Source organism: Dufourea novaeangliae, unplaced genomic scaffold (assembly GCF_001272555.1).
Source record: "Dufourea novaeangliae isolate 0120121106 unplaced genomic scaffold, ASM127255v1 scaffold173, whole genome shotgun sequence".
Classification (NCBI taxonomy): Eukaryota; Metazoa; Arthropoda; class Insecta; order Hymenoptera; family Halictidae; genus Dufourea; species Dufourea novaeangliae.
The window spans coordinates 691,736-706,694 of NW_015374048.1; the positions used below are offsets into that span (position 1 = coordinate 691,736).

At 35.3% G+C, this 14,959-nt stretch overlaps 3 protein-coding genes across 3 annotated transcripts; 2 read left to right on the top strand and 1 right to left on the bottom strand.

Moving 5' to 3' along the window:
• The first annotated feature begins 3,600 nt into the window (after positions 1–3,600).
• LOC107189834 (S-phase kinase-associated protein 1) lies at positions 3,601–5,051 on the top strand. The gene is made up of 3 exons (XM_015578505.1): positions 3,601–3,770; positions 4,119–4,397; positions 4,710–5,051. The coding sequence occupies exons 2-3, from the start codon at positions 4,119–4,121 to the stop codon at positions 4,917–4,919; spliced, it is 489 nt and encodes a 162-aa protein (XP_015433991.1). The 5' UTR covers positions 3,601–3,770; the 3' UTR covers positions 4,920–5,051.
• A 1,101-nt stretch (positions 5,052–6,152) lies between these two features.
• Positions 6,153–10,877, top strand: LOC107189810 (acyl-CoA synthetase family member 4). Its single transcript, XM_015578476.1, has 10 exons — positions 6,153–6,156; positions 6,249–6,507; positions 6,584–7,042; positions 7,126–7,505; positions 7,585–7,673; positions 7,795–8,711; positions 8,779–8,930; positions 8,991–9,154; positions 9,213–9,476; positions 9,538–10,877. Exons 1-10 carry the CDS (start codon positions 6,153–6,155, stop codon positions 9,925–9,927), a joined length of 3,078 nt encoding a protein of 1,025 aa, XP_015433962.1. The 3' UTR covers positions 9,928–10,877.
• Positions 10,875–14,770, bottom strand: LOC107189820 (rab GDP dissociation inhibitor beta). Its single transcript, XM_015578488.1, is given in 6 exon segments — positions 10,875–11,674; positions 11,756–11,938; positions 12,018–12,231; positions 12,308–12,511; positions 12,513–12,662; positions 14,442–14,770. Coding segments are annotated over 6 exon segments (1,269 nt in total). The 5' UTR covers positions 14,603–14,770; the 3' UTR covers positions 10,875–11,317.
• Positions 14,771–14,959: the final 189 nt, after the last annotated feature.

Genomic DNA, 14,959 nt, shown 5'->3' on the forward strand with positions numbered 1-14,959 from the left:
CAGACCAGCGTGATTAGTGAACGAACCGAGATCCGGATCGGCTTAAAAAACCAGACTCTCGACAATACTCTTTCTCCCTCCGCCTAAAAAGAAACATTTCTCCCACGAAAGAAAAACAAAAACGGACAATTCAAAAAACTATCGTGATCCCGTTTCTGTCGATTCACGAACCCCATCCCTTAATTTCGCCAACGTCCGAGATCCACCGTTTTCTCTCTGTACCATTGAGAGATTATTCTCCACCCTTCGTTCTATTCGACAATAATAGAAGCAAGAGGAGAGTGGAAACCTTCGAGCCGTTAAAAGTGGACACGCGCTGATTGTGCAGGTGAAACGCCCAGGTATACATCAGTTTGTTCGGCTTCGGGCGAACTAACTCGCGTTAATGCACTTTCCCCGGCGCATCGTCGTTGAAACTACTCTGCCGGCTGGCGAGCTTGTCGCTCGATCGGCCAATGGACAACCCGGATGAACTTTTTGATACGGCAGTCGAATCGTTCCGACCAGCACCCTTCCGTGTATGTACAGCCAGTTGCGCTCCTAACGGAGTTACGATGGTTATATTTTTGCTCCGAGATTTTTCGAGGAACGGCCTCGCGAAATGGGGATGGGACCGGCGAACAAACGAAATGTAATACAATTTTTTTTCCTTCATCGTATCTCTGACAGAAAGAGAGAGAAGGCAGTTGTTGAGATTAAAAGGGGCGAGGTTGGAAAAAGGGGGCGAAGCGTAGATTGCTGGCGCCTACATAGATCTTCGGGCGAAGAATCGTTCGGGTAATAGTAGAGCATAATTTCACGGTTCGAAATCGACAGCGTCACGTTCCTTCTCGTTTTTATTGTCGTGTTTATCGGAAAATCAGCCGGATCGTTACGATATATTACTGTGTAATTTCTTCTTTTTTTCCCCCCTCCGTCGATTCTCATGCGACACCTTGTAATTTGGAAATTTACGTATCCGGTTATGTACTCGTAGGCGCCGCGCTGCGTCGAGAAAAAAAATCCACTGGTTCGTGCTGTATGATAGAGAAACTGGAGATTCTGTTTGAGGGGATTTTGCGTCATCGAACGACCCCTTTCCCTCCCCATAAACTATCGGCTCGAGAGTCGCTGAACTTAACGAAATCCACTCATTCCGCCCAAACATCTTACCGCTCGTTTTGTGTCCAGCGTTTGGAAAGTCACCGTGGAGGTAAAGTCATAGTGTTTAATTTAATTTGTTTAATTATTTACCGAAGAAACGTTCCGTTGAAACAAGTTGAGATTGCAAAACAGTATTCGCTGAACCCCTTGCCGACTCAACCATGAATTATCCGTTTGTTATCTGTTTTTTCCTTATTTTATTGTAACAAAGATGTTAAATATAATTGAAATAAATAAAATAAGACAGAGTATGCATTATAGTAATGAAAACTAATACATAATCGTTGTGGCAGTCGGCTACAAGTGAGCAAACAGAACCAAAACCTAAAACCAAAACCAAAACTTAAATAAAACAAGAGTGTAAACTTACGCAATACGTTAAACCGAAGACTTAATTATACGTTATATAGATAAATAATTGATATTTCTATACGGTACATGATATGTAAAAATGAATTCTTCAGGTCTCTCTCAGGAGGTGTCCTCCACAGATGTTCAACTTTGAAATATTCCGCACTCAAAGTGTTGAACGCTGAAGTTTCTAATGTACGCAGTACAGTAACATATTTATTTTGGTTTGTAGATACGATATTTAATAAATAAGCAACGCAGGAAGTACGAAACCGGGTTAGCCGCATCTTCTTAACCACCCCTCGCAACATTCCGCCCTATATTCCCGGGACGCATTGCCTCTTCATTCTCGTCCCGTGCCGTTTAACCACTTTGAATTCCCCTCTAGTCACATAATCAATCTTAAAAATAAATAAAAAACAAAGTTTTTTTTTAAATTCAGGTTAAATAAATATCTCTATTTCGAATAACGACAATTAATATGATAGCCCGAGTTACAGTTTCGGACGGAGCAATTAATACAAGGAGAAGATTCGACAGTAAGCGCCCACTCGAACTTGGATACGATCACAATATGGAATAGGCGTAGGTGTACTTTATTATTTTAAGTCAAGGAGAATATAGTGGGGTTCGAGACACCTGTTATAAGGGATGCTTTGCTCAATGCTGCGATGTATTCTGTCGTTTATAGTGTTTATACAATTATATTGTTTATTCATCCTACACGGAACACATCGACATACCTCGGAACAATAGATATTGTAGAGGTGAGGTGAACAAAAAAGAAACATAAGTTGATAAGTTTATTTTTGAAACGTGAAAGGCTTTTTGACACATAATCGATAGCGCGGTTAAATTCATTGGCCACACTAAACACACGATTTACTAGATTTGTACAAAGCTGTATGAAATATCTAAAGCTCTTGTACAATTAAAATAAGTGTTTTACCTGATGTTTGTGGAATATTCTAAGCCCTCAATCTTTAATAGTTTATGAAAGTATTTATATTACTGTAGGAACAGATCCCTTAAGAAAGAACTGTGGGTTGTCCATAAATGTTTTTAACTACGAACATAATTTATACACAAGAAAAGAAAAGGGAAATATCTTTTTTCTCTTTATATTTTAATCAAATTTTTCGCATTGAGCTTTTGACATTTTGAATATCAAAATTTGAAGCTTCCGATTGTTTCAGGAGGAATGTAAAGAATTGTTTTAGAAGATATGCAAAGCATACGTTTCACGTCTTGTAAACTACATACGTCATTTTTCAGCATTTCGCGTTGTTGCGCTTTCAAGGCGAGACTTATTGACGTAGATAATCTCTGCATACTTGGTGAATGATTAATAGTCTATCGATGCGACATTTGAAACGATGCTGTACATCTTTCATTCAGACATTGTTCAAATAAGGATTTTGGTTCGTTGATTCCTGGATCAGGAAAGAAGAACGCAAACTTCATTCAGTATTTTATATTTTTACTTTACACTTGAAATAATTAGTATGGCGCAAAGGGTTTGATAATTTAAAAGTTTGATTATTCTAATTAGTCGACAATGGATTACATGTATGAACATTATTATACAGATTTGAATACCACTTTGAATTCATAGAGTACTCGAACTTTTGTGCCACGTATCATTTCCCTTTGTGAGAAATACTACTAACAGTATACATTTAATGTAAAATCTGGACCAATTAAGTAAGTATCTTTACCTTGAACTAAATCAGCACTGGTTTACTGAAAAAAATCATTTTGACACTTAATAGATTTATGAAACAAAAGCTTTAAGACTATTTTTAAAATGTTAAAATACGATTTTGACAGCTCAGTTTAAAAAGCGTGACATAAGCAAATAATTTTATTTTAAAATGAAGCGTCGAATGAAAGTGACAAACTTTGCATCGATCTGTACATATACTTAATATTTGAATATTCTTCCACCGACGCTTACAATTTACACTGTTACAGAATACAATAACGACATCTAGCAGTGGTTAAAGGAACGTGTTATTCAAGCTGCGTGTGCTTCATGTGTCCAGAAACTACGCAAAAGAGATGGAAATAGAAGAGTGAGAAGGAGAGAACTAGGAATCCGATAAATTGAGAAGGACGCAGACATCTTGGACAGAGAAGAAATGTTGAGATCGAGCGAGCGAGCAGAATAAAAGAAGTGCGAAAGTTAAAGTAAGAACGAGAAAGTTGTACAAGGAGCTCGCGCTCGTCAGGGTTATAGCAAAACATTTGATAATAATTGCAGCCAGCGTTTCACGGTGAATATTTCAAATCCCTTTCATGTGTCCGACAACTGTTCAATTTTTTACTCGACGTTACGTTTGATTTTCGAAAATAACGTCGATGTTAAGTGCAGGTGTCACGAAAAATGTCGATGCAGTGCCTGTCCATTTTCAGAAACGAACGATTTTGAATGAACAATTTCATTGTGAGTTAACATTAAATGAAGTAAATAATTTTCCGACATACTTAGTTTGTTGTCATACCGTAGTCGAACGAAACAAAGGTGTACACATAAAAAACCAGGGCACTTCATCGCTGCAGAGTGTATATTTTTTAGTGCAATGTAGTTGATAAGTACATACGTAGTATGAAATCCCTTTCAGATGCCTAATATTAAGCTACAAAGCTCGGACGGAGAAGTGTTTGAGGTGGATGTTGATATTGCAAAATGTTCAGTTACCATAAAAACTATGTTGGAAGATCTTGGTATGGACGAAGACGAAGAGGAAGTTGTTCCTCTTCCAAATGTTAACTCTGCTATTCTCAGGAAAGTAATACAGTGGGCTACTTATCATAAAGATGATCCACCTCCTCACGAAGATGAGGAAACCAAAGAAAAGCGTACAGATGATATAAGTTCCTGGGATGCAGACTTTTTAAAGGTAACTTCATTTAACTTTGTTATAATGATTTAATCCCTTGCACTATCATATGATTATTAAACATACACGACAAACCTCTTGATAAAAATTACATTTTAATTGAATGTTTATGTGTGGTAACTGAAATAGCCATCTGGCAGATGCACATAGATATGTGCTTACAGAGGTCATTTTTCATTATGGGTAAGACGATACAGGATATTTGTGGCATATCATTATGACACAAGCAGTTGAATACTTTGTTCACTTGTATTCTTAAAAAAAAAAAAAATGTTATATATACCTTTAAATATATGAATAATTTATTTACAGGTTGATCAGGGAACCCTTTTTGAATTAATTTTAGCAGCTAATTATCTCGATATTAAAGGACTGTTAGATGTGACATGCAAAACTGTTGCCAATATGATAAAAGGCAAAACACCTGATGAAATTCGAAAAACATTTAACATTAAAAATGATTTTAATGCATCGGAGGAAGAACAAGTGCGCAAAGAGAACGAGTGGTGTGAAGAAAAGTAAATTAACATTCAAGAGTATTCAATATTTTGATTTACTAAAAAATTTGTCTTAACGCTCGAAAATTTACAATCTCTTGCACCCGTTGTCTTATTTTAATCAATTCCTTAATAATCACATAACTTCCAATTGATGCACCACATAGTTACTATTTAATACTGAAAATTCTATTGATGTGTACATGGTTTATTTATCCCAAATTATTTGTATAACGTTTAGTAATACTATTTACCATACAAAGTAGGAATTACAAAAATATAAATGAATATTACTGTACCATTGTTACATTCACTTAGCAGTGTATTAGATCTGCATAATATTTAGTACATTTATTAGATCTGAAGATTCTGTTTCATCTGTTTAGAATATAAGTTTTATTTCTATCATGAGCAATTTCATTTCCAATTGCTCCTATGAACATGCAACAACAACTGTAAGTTACAAAAATTGTACACTCATTAATAGACCTATGGGGAATAATTAAAAATTTAGATTTTGTGAATTACATATCTGTTGTGAAAGGTATGACAAGAAATTTCTTCATATAATTATTTACACACATTTAACTACCATACGTGAACACCGTTGGAACACCTTGCAAGTTACGATTAAAAACCTTTTTCAACAGTTATAAATTGTTTGTAGAATTTCTCTGAAGCGATAGTATGAACCAGCAATTCTTGGTTGTAATAATTTATAATTAATGTGTAATGTTATGATACGTAGTCATAGAAAACAAGACCTGTGGTGTTATTTGAGGCGAAACGTGCAAGCTACAATCCACTTAGTACTTCACTTCGTTACGTGGTGGCACTATAAGATGATTCTCATAGATAATTAGAAATGGTCGAAACAGACTCACAGTACAATCTACGGCCAAACTCATAGGGTACTATTGGAATAAATACCATAAGTTAGACGCTAGACGGCATCACATTCTTCTTTAGACACTGTTGAAAAAAACACGCAAAAAGTTGCATTTTCTGTATTCTATGGTTTTTAAAATGCAGTTGAATGCAGTTGAACATCGCAGCATAAAATGTAACTTTCATTTTATCTAATGATCTAATGACTGTCAAGTTGCAGAATAGAGTGGGTAATTGTTTGGTCCGACAGTGTAGAAAATGTTGTGTAACGACAGCAGTTGACATAATTCTTAATGTCAATAAACATATGAATTACAAATAGGAGGAATAGTTTTTATATCAAATAAAAAATATTTCATGACATGTAATAATGGGTATTTACAATTTTTCAAATTAATATTACTATAAATTAAAAGTTAACAATTATCATAAAGTGACAATGTTAACTTATGAGTAACTATTTCAGATACCATAGTCGAAAATATTCCTCATTGCAACAAGCCATTAAGTATGGTAACAAAATTATATGACATTTGCAACTGGTATGAAATTGAGAATGTGGCAATTGAGTACCATGACTTAAACAGAACTATTTGCATAAGTTATAAAGAACTTCTTGTTACAAAAACTATGCTTTCTGATTTCTTACAAAACATAAACGGTTTCAAATTTATTGGCATTAATTTTGATGTTCCTGAATATTGTGTAATTTCGTTAATGCTTGGGTAAGAGTTTCGACGAACTAAGGTATTAATATAATGTGACATGAAATTAAAAAACTCAAACATGTTTGTTTTATAGGATTTTAAGTTGTGAATTTAGTTTTGTAATTATACCAGTCAATGAAACAGAGTATACAAAGTTAAAAAATATGTTACATATACATTATTTATTTTGCAAAGACACAATAATTGAAGGAAATATTATGAAGGAATTTATAATACATGGTGAACGTATATATTTGATGAAACTGAAAGAAAATCAAAAGCAAGATATGCAGTACAGTGACAGAAATCATTATGCTTATGCTATTTGTACTTCTGGTTCAACTGGTGCACCAAAAGTTGTTAAAGTAATGCATGCTTGTATAATTCCCAACATACTAGATTTGAAAGCAAAATTAAATATCCAAAAATGTGACAAAATTGCTCAGTTTACAAGCTTCACATTCGATCCAAGTATCATTGAAATTTTCCTTGCTCTATCAAGTGCTGGAACATTATTTATGAGTTCAAAGTCACTGAAAAATAATGCAAATAGGTAAATGTAAAGACAAGAAGATATTCTGTTTCCTGCTGTTTCCAATAGAAATTTCTGTTCACCAAAGCATCCTCTGCTTTCAGATTTTTGGAAGTAGCTTATTCTAGTCAAATTACTGTATTGCAAATGACTCCATCAGTCTTTTTGTACAATTGGACAACCGAACGACTAAAGGCCACTATTCTAAGTGGTAATACTTCACTCAGAGTTCTTCTTTTAGGTGGAGAACCTTTTCCCAAATTAGAGTTATTTTTAGAAGCAAAGCATCCTAGTAATAATACAAGATTCTACAATATTTATGGTATCACAGAACTATCTTGTTGGGCTAGTATCAATGAAATTATAACTACAGACATGCAATCTAACACACAGTACCTAGGACAAGTATTATCACAAACTACATTTCAAGTTAAAAATGAAAAAGGGGAACTAGTATCAAACGGTACAGGCTTTCTTTATATAGGTAGTTCTTTAATTTTTCATAACTTGTTGATATTTTCTTATTGGTATAAAAAATATTCAAGATTTATGTTTCCATGTAGGAAGTGGTAGCAGAATATGTGTGATAGATGATGAAAATGTACAAGATTTAAATCTACCACTATTTCGTGACAGTGGTGACATAGTTTATGTAAGCAAATATAATATAATATATTTATTAAAAGATACATAATATATTATACATTAATATACATAATATATTTATTAAAATATAAAATATATTGTGTATAATAAACGTGATTCTCTTCCAGATTGATGAAGAAAGTAGAATATTTTATAAAGGAAGGAGTAATAATATCATAAAAAGATTTGGAAATAAGATACATTTGACAGAACTAGAAAAATTTGTATTACAAGTAAAGTTTATTAAAAATTGTTACGTATTATGGGATGAGAGCCACCACAAATTGTATCTGTGTTTAGCTACTAAGGAGAAAGTTACTGATTATTCCATCATGAATAATGTCATGGTAGAACACTTACAAAATTTACATCCTTTGTACAGACCAGACAAAATTCTTTTTTTAGAACATTTTGAATTTACCTCCAGTGGAAAAATCTCTACAAATTTTTTAAAAAAGTGTATAGACGAACAAATGATAAATACAGTAACAAACAATACTGATACCCAAAAAGTTGAAGAAATTCTTAGGTCTCTTTGGAGAAATAGTTTAAATGGTGAAAACAGTGGATTTTTAAAATTAGGTGGTACATCTATAATAGCATTGCAAATATCAAGTACTATGTCTAAACAAATGAATGTGGAATTTCCTGAATTAATTGGCATGTTATTAAATGATGCTACTATTGATGAATGTTTTAATTATGTAACAAGTATAATATCTGATGTCAAAGATACAACAATTAACTCCTTTAAATCTGCCCCTAATAACAAACAAATAATACCTTTAATTCACAATTTAGTGCAAGATAAGGTATTATTAAAACAATCTAATGCACAGAATTATGATTCTGGATCAGTGATTAGGAAAACTCCAGTTTATAAATATCAGTGGCACAAATGCAAAGGACACATAAATATCGAATCTGCGAGTATAGATAATGTATCTAAATTACAATACAATACAATTTCCAAAATTGAGATATTAAAAACCTTTAATTTATACAAGTGTATAGACGCATCGCCAATTATATTTCGTTACTCAGAGTAAGTAAGAATTCAACAAGTAGCATTAGGTAGACCTTTCATCTCAAGTAATCGATATTTTATTTAGTGAAAAGACATATGCAACAGTAGGATCACATTCTGGATTAATTACCACACTTCAATTAGAACTGGAAAGTTGCTTTCCTGCATTCACAGTTAAATTACCTGATAGAATTGAAGCTTCAGTTTTAATTTTGGATGATTTCAGGGGTATAGTAGGTAAGTTTTATTTGCTACACAAAAAATTTGTGTTAGATTCTTTAGTTTTATCATTTGCAGGGTGTTACGATGGTAATGTTTATTGTATAGATTTAAAAACAGGGAAAGTTATCTGGAAACATCAGACAGGAGATGTTGTGAAATGTTCAGCAGTAGCTTGCAAAGAACGAAGAAAAATATTTGTTGGATCGTATGATTGTTATATATATTGCCTCTCTATAAAGGTACATACACCTATTTGCTTTCTGCTTATTTTAGCAACTAAAAAAGAGTTCAATTTAGGATGGACTTGAAATTTGGAAAGATAAGACTAGCAGTGGAAGTATTAGTGCTTCTGGCTGTTTACACTTACCATCAGATTGCGTGTTATTTGGAACTTTAGACGGTTCTTGTTTGGCGCTAGAACAATCGTCAGGAAAAGTTATTTGGAGACATAAATTAACGGATCCTATTTTCATTCCACCAGTGACGTTAAGCACCGGTCTTGTCTTATTTTGCTCTGTAACAGGAACACTGATATGCTTTGACATTGAAATTAATGTTAAGGTAATATATATTCAGCATAGTTTTTTTTATAAAATACTTCATTTTGTTCCATGATTTCTAGATGTGGCAATACAAGGTCAATGGCAATGTATTTGCATATGTTGTGAAGCAAAACGATCCACTTACAAGACGCGAAAGTATAATTTTAGCTAGTCAGAACAAGAATCTGTATCATTTGGAATCGACAGATGCGAACTTTAGAACTCAACCTACTTTGAAATATGTATTGAGCCTTGAGTCACCAGTTTTTGCAACTCCCTGGTGCGAAAATAACATTTTGTTTATAGCATGTACAGATGGCACTCTATATATTTATAATTTTATAACAAATACATTGACAAAAACTGAAAAGCTTCCTGGTGAAGTATTTTCGTCGCCAGTTGTTTACAATGACATCGTTATAATTGGATGCCGAGATAATAATATTTATGTGTTAAAACTTATAGGTTGATTAATGTATAACTTGTTTTTTTATTTACTTTAAATCTGCCCCATTAATATATTATGATAGAGACGCTAGGAATACAGACTGATGAAATTAATACAATATCATTTATTTTTTTTGCGACTGTCACATTTACAGTTACGTGGGTAACACTTTAGATAAAGTAATGGCGCAACATGTAACCGCCGTTCAATGAATTTCGTACGTGATATGAATTCGCGGTGCGCTTATACCTTCAAGCAAGAATAGAAGCGAAATAAAAATTCTGAGAAATAGCCAATCACTTGGTAACAAAACATTCGCCTATACATTGATGTGCACGTACAACATTTCGAAGAAAATGCGTGTTTGTGTATAACTGTCTTTTTTCAATTTATTAATACGTCCCCTTAATTGATAGTGACCATAAATACTGGATAAGGAAATATTCTGGTTCTCAAGCTCACATAAAGTAACAACGTTTCAACGATTTCATCTTTTTTATACTCTCATTCTTGTATATCTGAGAATGAGAAATAATATACATTTAACTATTTAATTTATATTTATATGCTTGGCCGCTCTCTTAACCTTTTTCCCCTAATACTTCCATATAGATTTCTCCCCTGTAATTAATCTCAGTTACAGGCAGTTGTTCTTTATGAGTGCTGTAGCTCATGCATTTTTGTTTGATATACATATTTGGAGTTCTCAAATAATATCACAACTAAATGTGCAGAAATATGGTATAATTACTATTACTACACCGTGGCATCGGCATACTATCTAGATATCAGCGCGTCGATTTACTTGTTTTTTTTTTAAATTACCTTCATCTTGTACCTCATTTCGTAACTCTATTTCAACGACTGCGAGTAACAGTACATCTACAAAAATTCATTCAAATTTACAATTTTGATGAATTCGTATTCTTTCATTTGATACTTAAAATATGACATATTTATGATGTCGTGTTAATTTACTCTAAAAACGCACTGGTGGTGGTAAATGTATGGAGACACTCAAATCGTCCTGTAAATTTTATTTCGTTCTCCGTTCAGAATGTATCGAAAATATTCAAATGACAGACGGTACAAGTTTCATCATCAACCCTTTGAGAATATGTCGTATTTGTGTATTTCAGACAAAAATGTACTCAGGATAGTTCGTAGAATGATATTTAAACTTAAAAAATAAATTTTGGATACTTTTCACCTTTAATAATTCTCTGCGAAAGAGAATTTCGAATTGTTAGGCATGAGTCTATTAGCAGATTGCATCTGCCTCGAGACTCGAATAAACACCGACGTAGTCGGTACATACTTAAATTACGTTGCTCACTCGTTTTCGTGTTTTTTTTTTTTAATTCAGGATGAACTAGTTTCGAAAATAACCAGCGGTGGTAATTGTTTTATGGTTACTGGTCTTCCTCGCCTAGGTCTTGTTTCACTTTCTGAAAGTCAAACTCTTCGCCGGTAGCTCGTTTGAATATATCAAGGACATCTAAGCAAGTAGTTTCGAAATGTGTGGTGGCATCGTAACTTGTCGATATGAAGACTTGACTGTTCAAGCCATCGTCGGTTGGCTCCATATAGTCGGTTACTGATATGAACTTTTGTCTGATCGGGCCGAGTAAGTCCAGACCAGGTTTAATCTCGATTTCTGGATTTTTCGTTTCGACTGTAGTAGACACCATGGCTATGAACCACCCTTTCGCCGCTACTTGATGAGTGTGCGATACTAGAGATACGTAGATATCGGAATTACGGTTAACCTACAGAACAAAAAGAAATTATGTTTATCCTTAGTGTCGTTTTTTGAATACCAAATACAACTAAGACATGAATTTGCCTACTTGTTTCTGGGGAATAATAATTTGTGTAGAGAGAGCGTCTCCGGTGCCTGGTATAGGATGGTCTAAGAGGCAAATGCATCTTATGACCTGACCCACTTTTTGTACGCGATCAGGTACGTACGTGGGATCACAGAATACTTGTTTGCAATGAGCTACCTCATCTCCAGAACGTACACCGACGACCTATAAAGAATCAATAATTAATTATTACGAAGTTTCACTTCAAATATTCTTTAATTATTATATGATTGAATATTTTTACCTTTCCGTCCTTCACGACGATTTCGTCGATCGGTTTGTCTAGCATGTATGTTCCACCATAAATGGCGCTAAGTCGGGCGAAACCTTGGGGAAGCTCGCCTAACCCGTACATAGGATAGAGATACGGTGATTTTCCATAACGCGCTAAACTGTCGCTGTACAATTTAATTCTTCTTATAGTCGTAATTGCACGTTGGCTAATGTAGTCGTCGTCCCTGAAACGGCAACGTATCATATTCAATCGATCACTATAAAGTTATAAACATATAAATCATGGTAACAATCGTTTACCTATAAAGCGCTAATGCGTGACCCGTAAAATCTTGAGTATTTTTATCGAGGTTGAACTTGTTGTACAACGCGCTCATGCTATTGTTAAATGGGTCGAAACCGTCCCAGGTTTCCCGTTTGTCCTCTTGCATATTTTGCACCCAGATTAGGAAGCTACGGAAACGTCTCTTCTCAAAAAGGCCCATTAGGTCACTGGACAATGCTAATGCTTTTGAATTCTAGGTACCGTGTCACGCCGGTATGAATTAGTAGTTTCACCAGCATGCCATTCGCCATCAGGAACTTGGGAATTAAATCAACGTTCCAGTCGCGGCCACGACCGTAACTCTCATCCGGTGGTGGGGCCTTGAATTTCCTAGATAACCCAACAAACTGAAATTAATGATAAGGGCAACGTGCTGTACGCGATTATTTCTTTCATTGCGAATACAATTTTTTTGTGTCTCAATACGATATTATTAATAGGTAGTATTACATTATGATATGTAAACATAATAAAGGTTTTTTGATTGACTTTTCGTGAATCGTTAACGATCAGGTTGAGAACTCCTACTTTACCAGACACTTCTCAATCATGGTGATACTAAAATTATTAGAAGTAATCTCTTCGTAAAAATTGTTGTTATGAATACGGATTGTTGATAAATTGAAATTCAAACAGATGCTTATGTTTACGTTGCGATGGAGGAGTTTTCATCAATTTCCACTGATCAAACGAAGCATTTAGCAGATAGGAGTATTTTATTGAAAAAGTTATAAAATTGCATACATGTACTCTCTTTACGTGGTATTATGGAAAAGTTGTTTTTTTTGCTTCAATAATTGTGAACATTTGATTAGTCTATAATTCTCTATTACAGCACACAACGAGTTTTCCCTTTACTTTCACGTTGTTTTCGAAACGTTCTTCGCATGGAATTATACGCGAGTCCAATGCAGTCAAAGCAATGGTTACTCTGTTTCAACAGACGGGTAGTTTAGATGCGTGTTACAATTTATTGAGTGCAGCCGGACATTCGATAACTGCCTCTCCGATGAACCAGAAGTGCAATCGCGCGAACGTGTTATCGTTTTCGTTTGTTAATGTTAGGAAATACATCACCTTGTTATCTTACTCAGAACACGATTGTTTTCGCTTACGCGAAAGATGATCTTATATAAAAGTCGAAATGGCGAAAAACTGCGGAATTTGTTCAGTACAGAATAATGGTTGCAGAGTAACAAATATCGGTTTTTATAATCTCGAATCCACATAGGCATGCGACATATGTTCAATTTCACGTACAGTAGATTAAGGATGGCATACAAGTAACGGTACGCTCAGCATTCTATTACTTAATATTTCCTCTTTGTAACTGTCCAGGTGCAACCTAATGTAATTATAAGACTGCGGGCTTTATAGATTTCCTGTAGCCATGATCGAGAAAAGCATAACGAAATGAAAACATTAAAAAATAATAATTGAACACAGACATTTTCTTTACTATTTAAATCCTGTTTCTGAAAATCATTCTATAAAAATGCATAAGCATTGTCAGTCCAGTGATTATAAATCTTGCAATACGTTTAATCACTTTTCAAACAATCCAGTGGATTCGTATCATTTCGAAGGAGACGCAAGAGCGAGAGAAACGAGGAAAGAGCAAGTTAAGTAAAAAAGTGCCTCGACAAGAAAACAATACGATTCTCCTGTTCAGGTAACGGAGAAACTGTTACAGCCGATTTTGCCACGTTCGATCGAACGTGCGTTTTGCGGGGCTGGCCCCTCCCCCTGTGTTCGTATCGAGTGGCATTCTAGCCAACCTTCCGCTGGAATCATTTAGAAAGGGATGAAATACTTAGAGGTAGCTGCCGCACAGCAACGACGTATTATCGCGGGTGACGGTATACGTCACGCTTCGTCTCGTCGATACGCTTGACGGAGAAACTCGAATGCAAGCGGCGACGCGAACAGCGAATCTATCCCCGAGAGAAAACAACCGAGTAGGGAAAATCAATATTTAAGACGAGTCACCGTGTGACGGTTCGTCGATCGCGGGTTCAGAGATGCGCCTGGTATGCCGGCAATAGTTACGGTTCGACGTTGGAAAAATGAATCGGTCAAGACAACGCGATGGAATTTCACGGGACTTACGCGAGCAGATCTTCCAGCGGCGTGATGGAGGCGGATTCACCGCCGTAGTACTTGTTGCGATCTACGTGGAGTACTTTCTTTCCACTGACCGACAGCATACCCGAGAGTATGCACTCTTTGAGCCCGGTGCCCAGCACGATCGCATCGTATTCTTCATTCATGTTGCTGGAAAACGCGTACAAACCGAACACACTGGTGAACCTACGGTACACGAACTTCTCGCGTGTCCTTTTCCTTGGGAATGCTACAGGGAATCGGAAAAACGACAGCACAGAACCACGCGACTGCCAACTCGCACGACTATTATGCCGGAACGGAAGACCTCGTTCTTTCGCTCGCTACCGATGACGGAGCTGCTGATGAAACGATGGTGGTGGTGCTACCGCTGGTGGAGCTACTGCTGCATTTGACTCTCCCTAGGTTCTTACGATTCCCCACTAACCGACTTTCAGATATTCAAACATTCCTCGATCTAAACACACTGCAGCTTTATCATTAAATTCTTTGTTAATGATTCA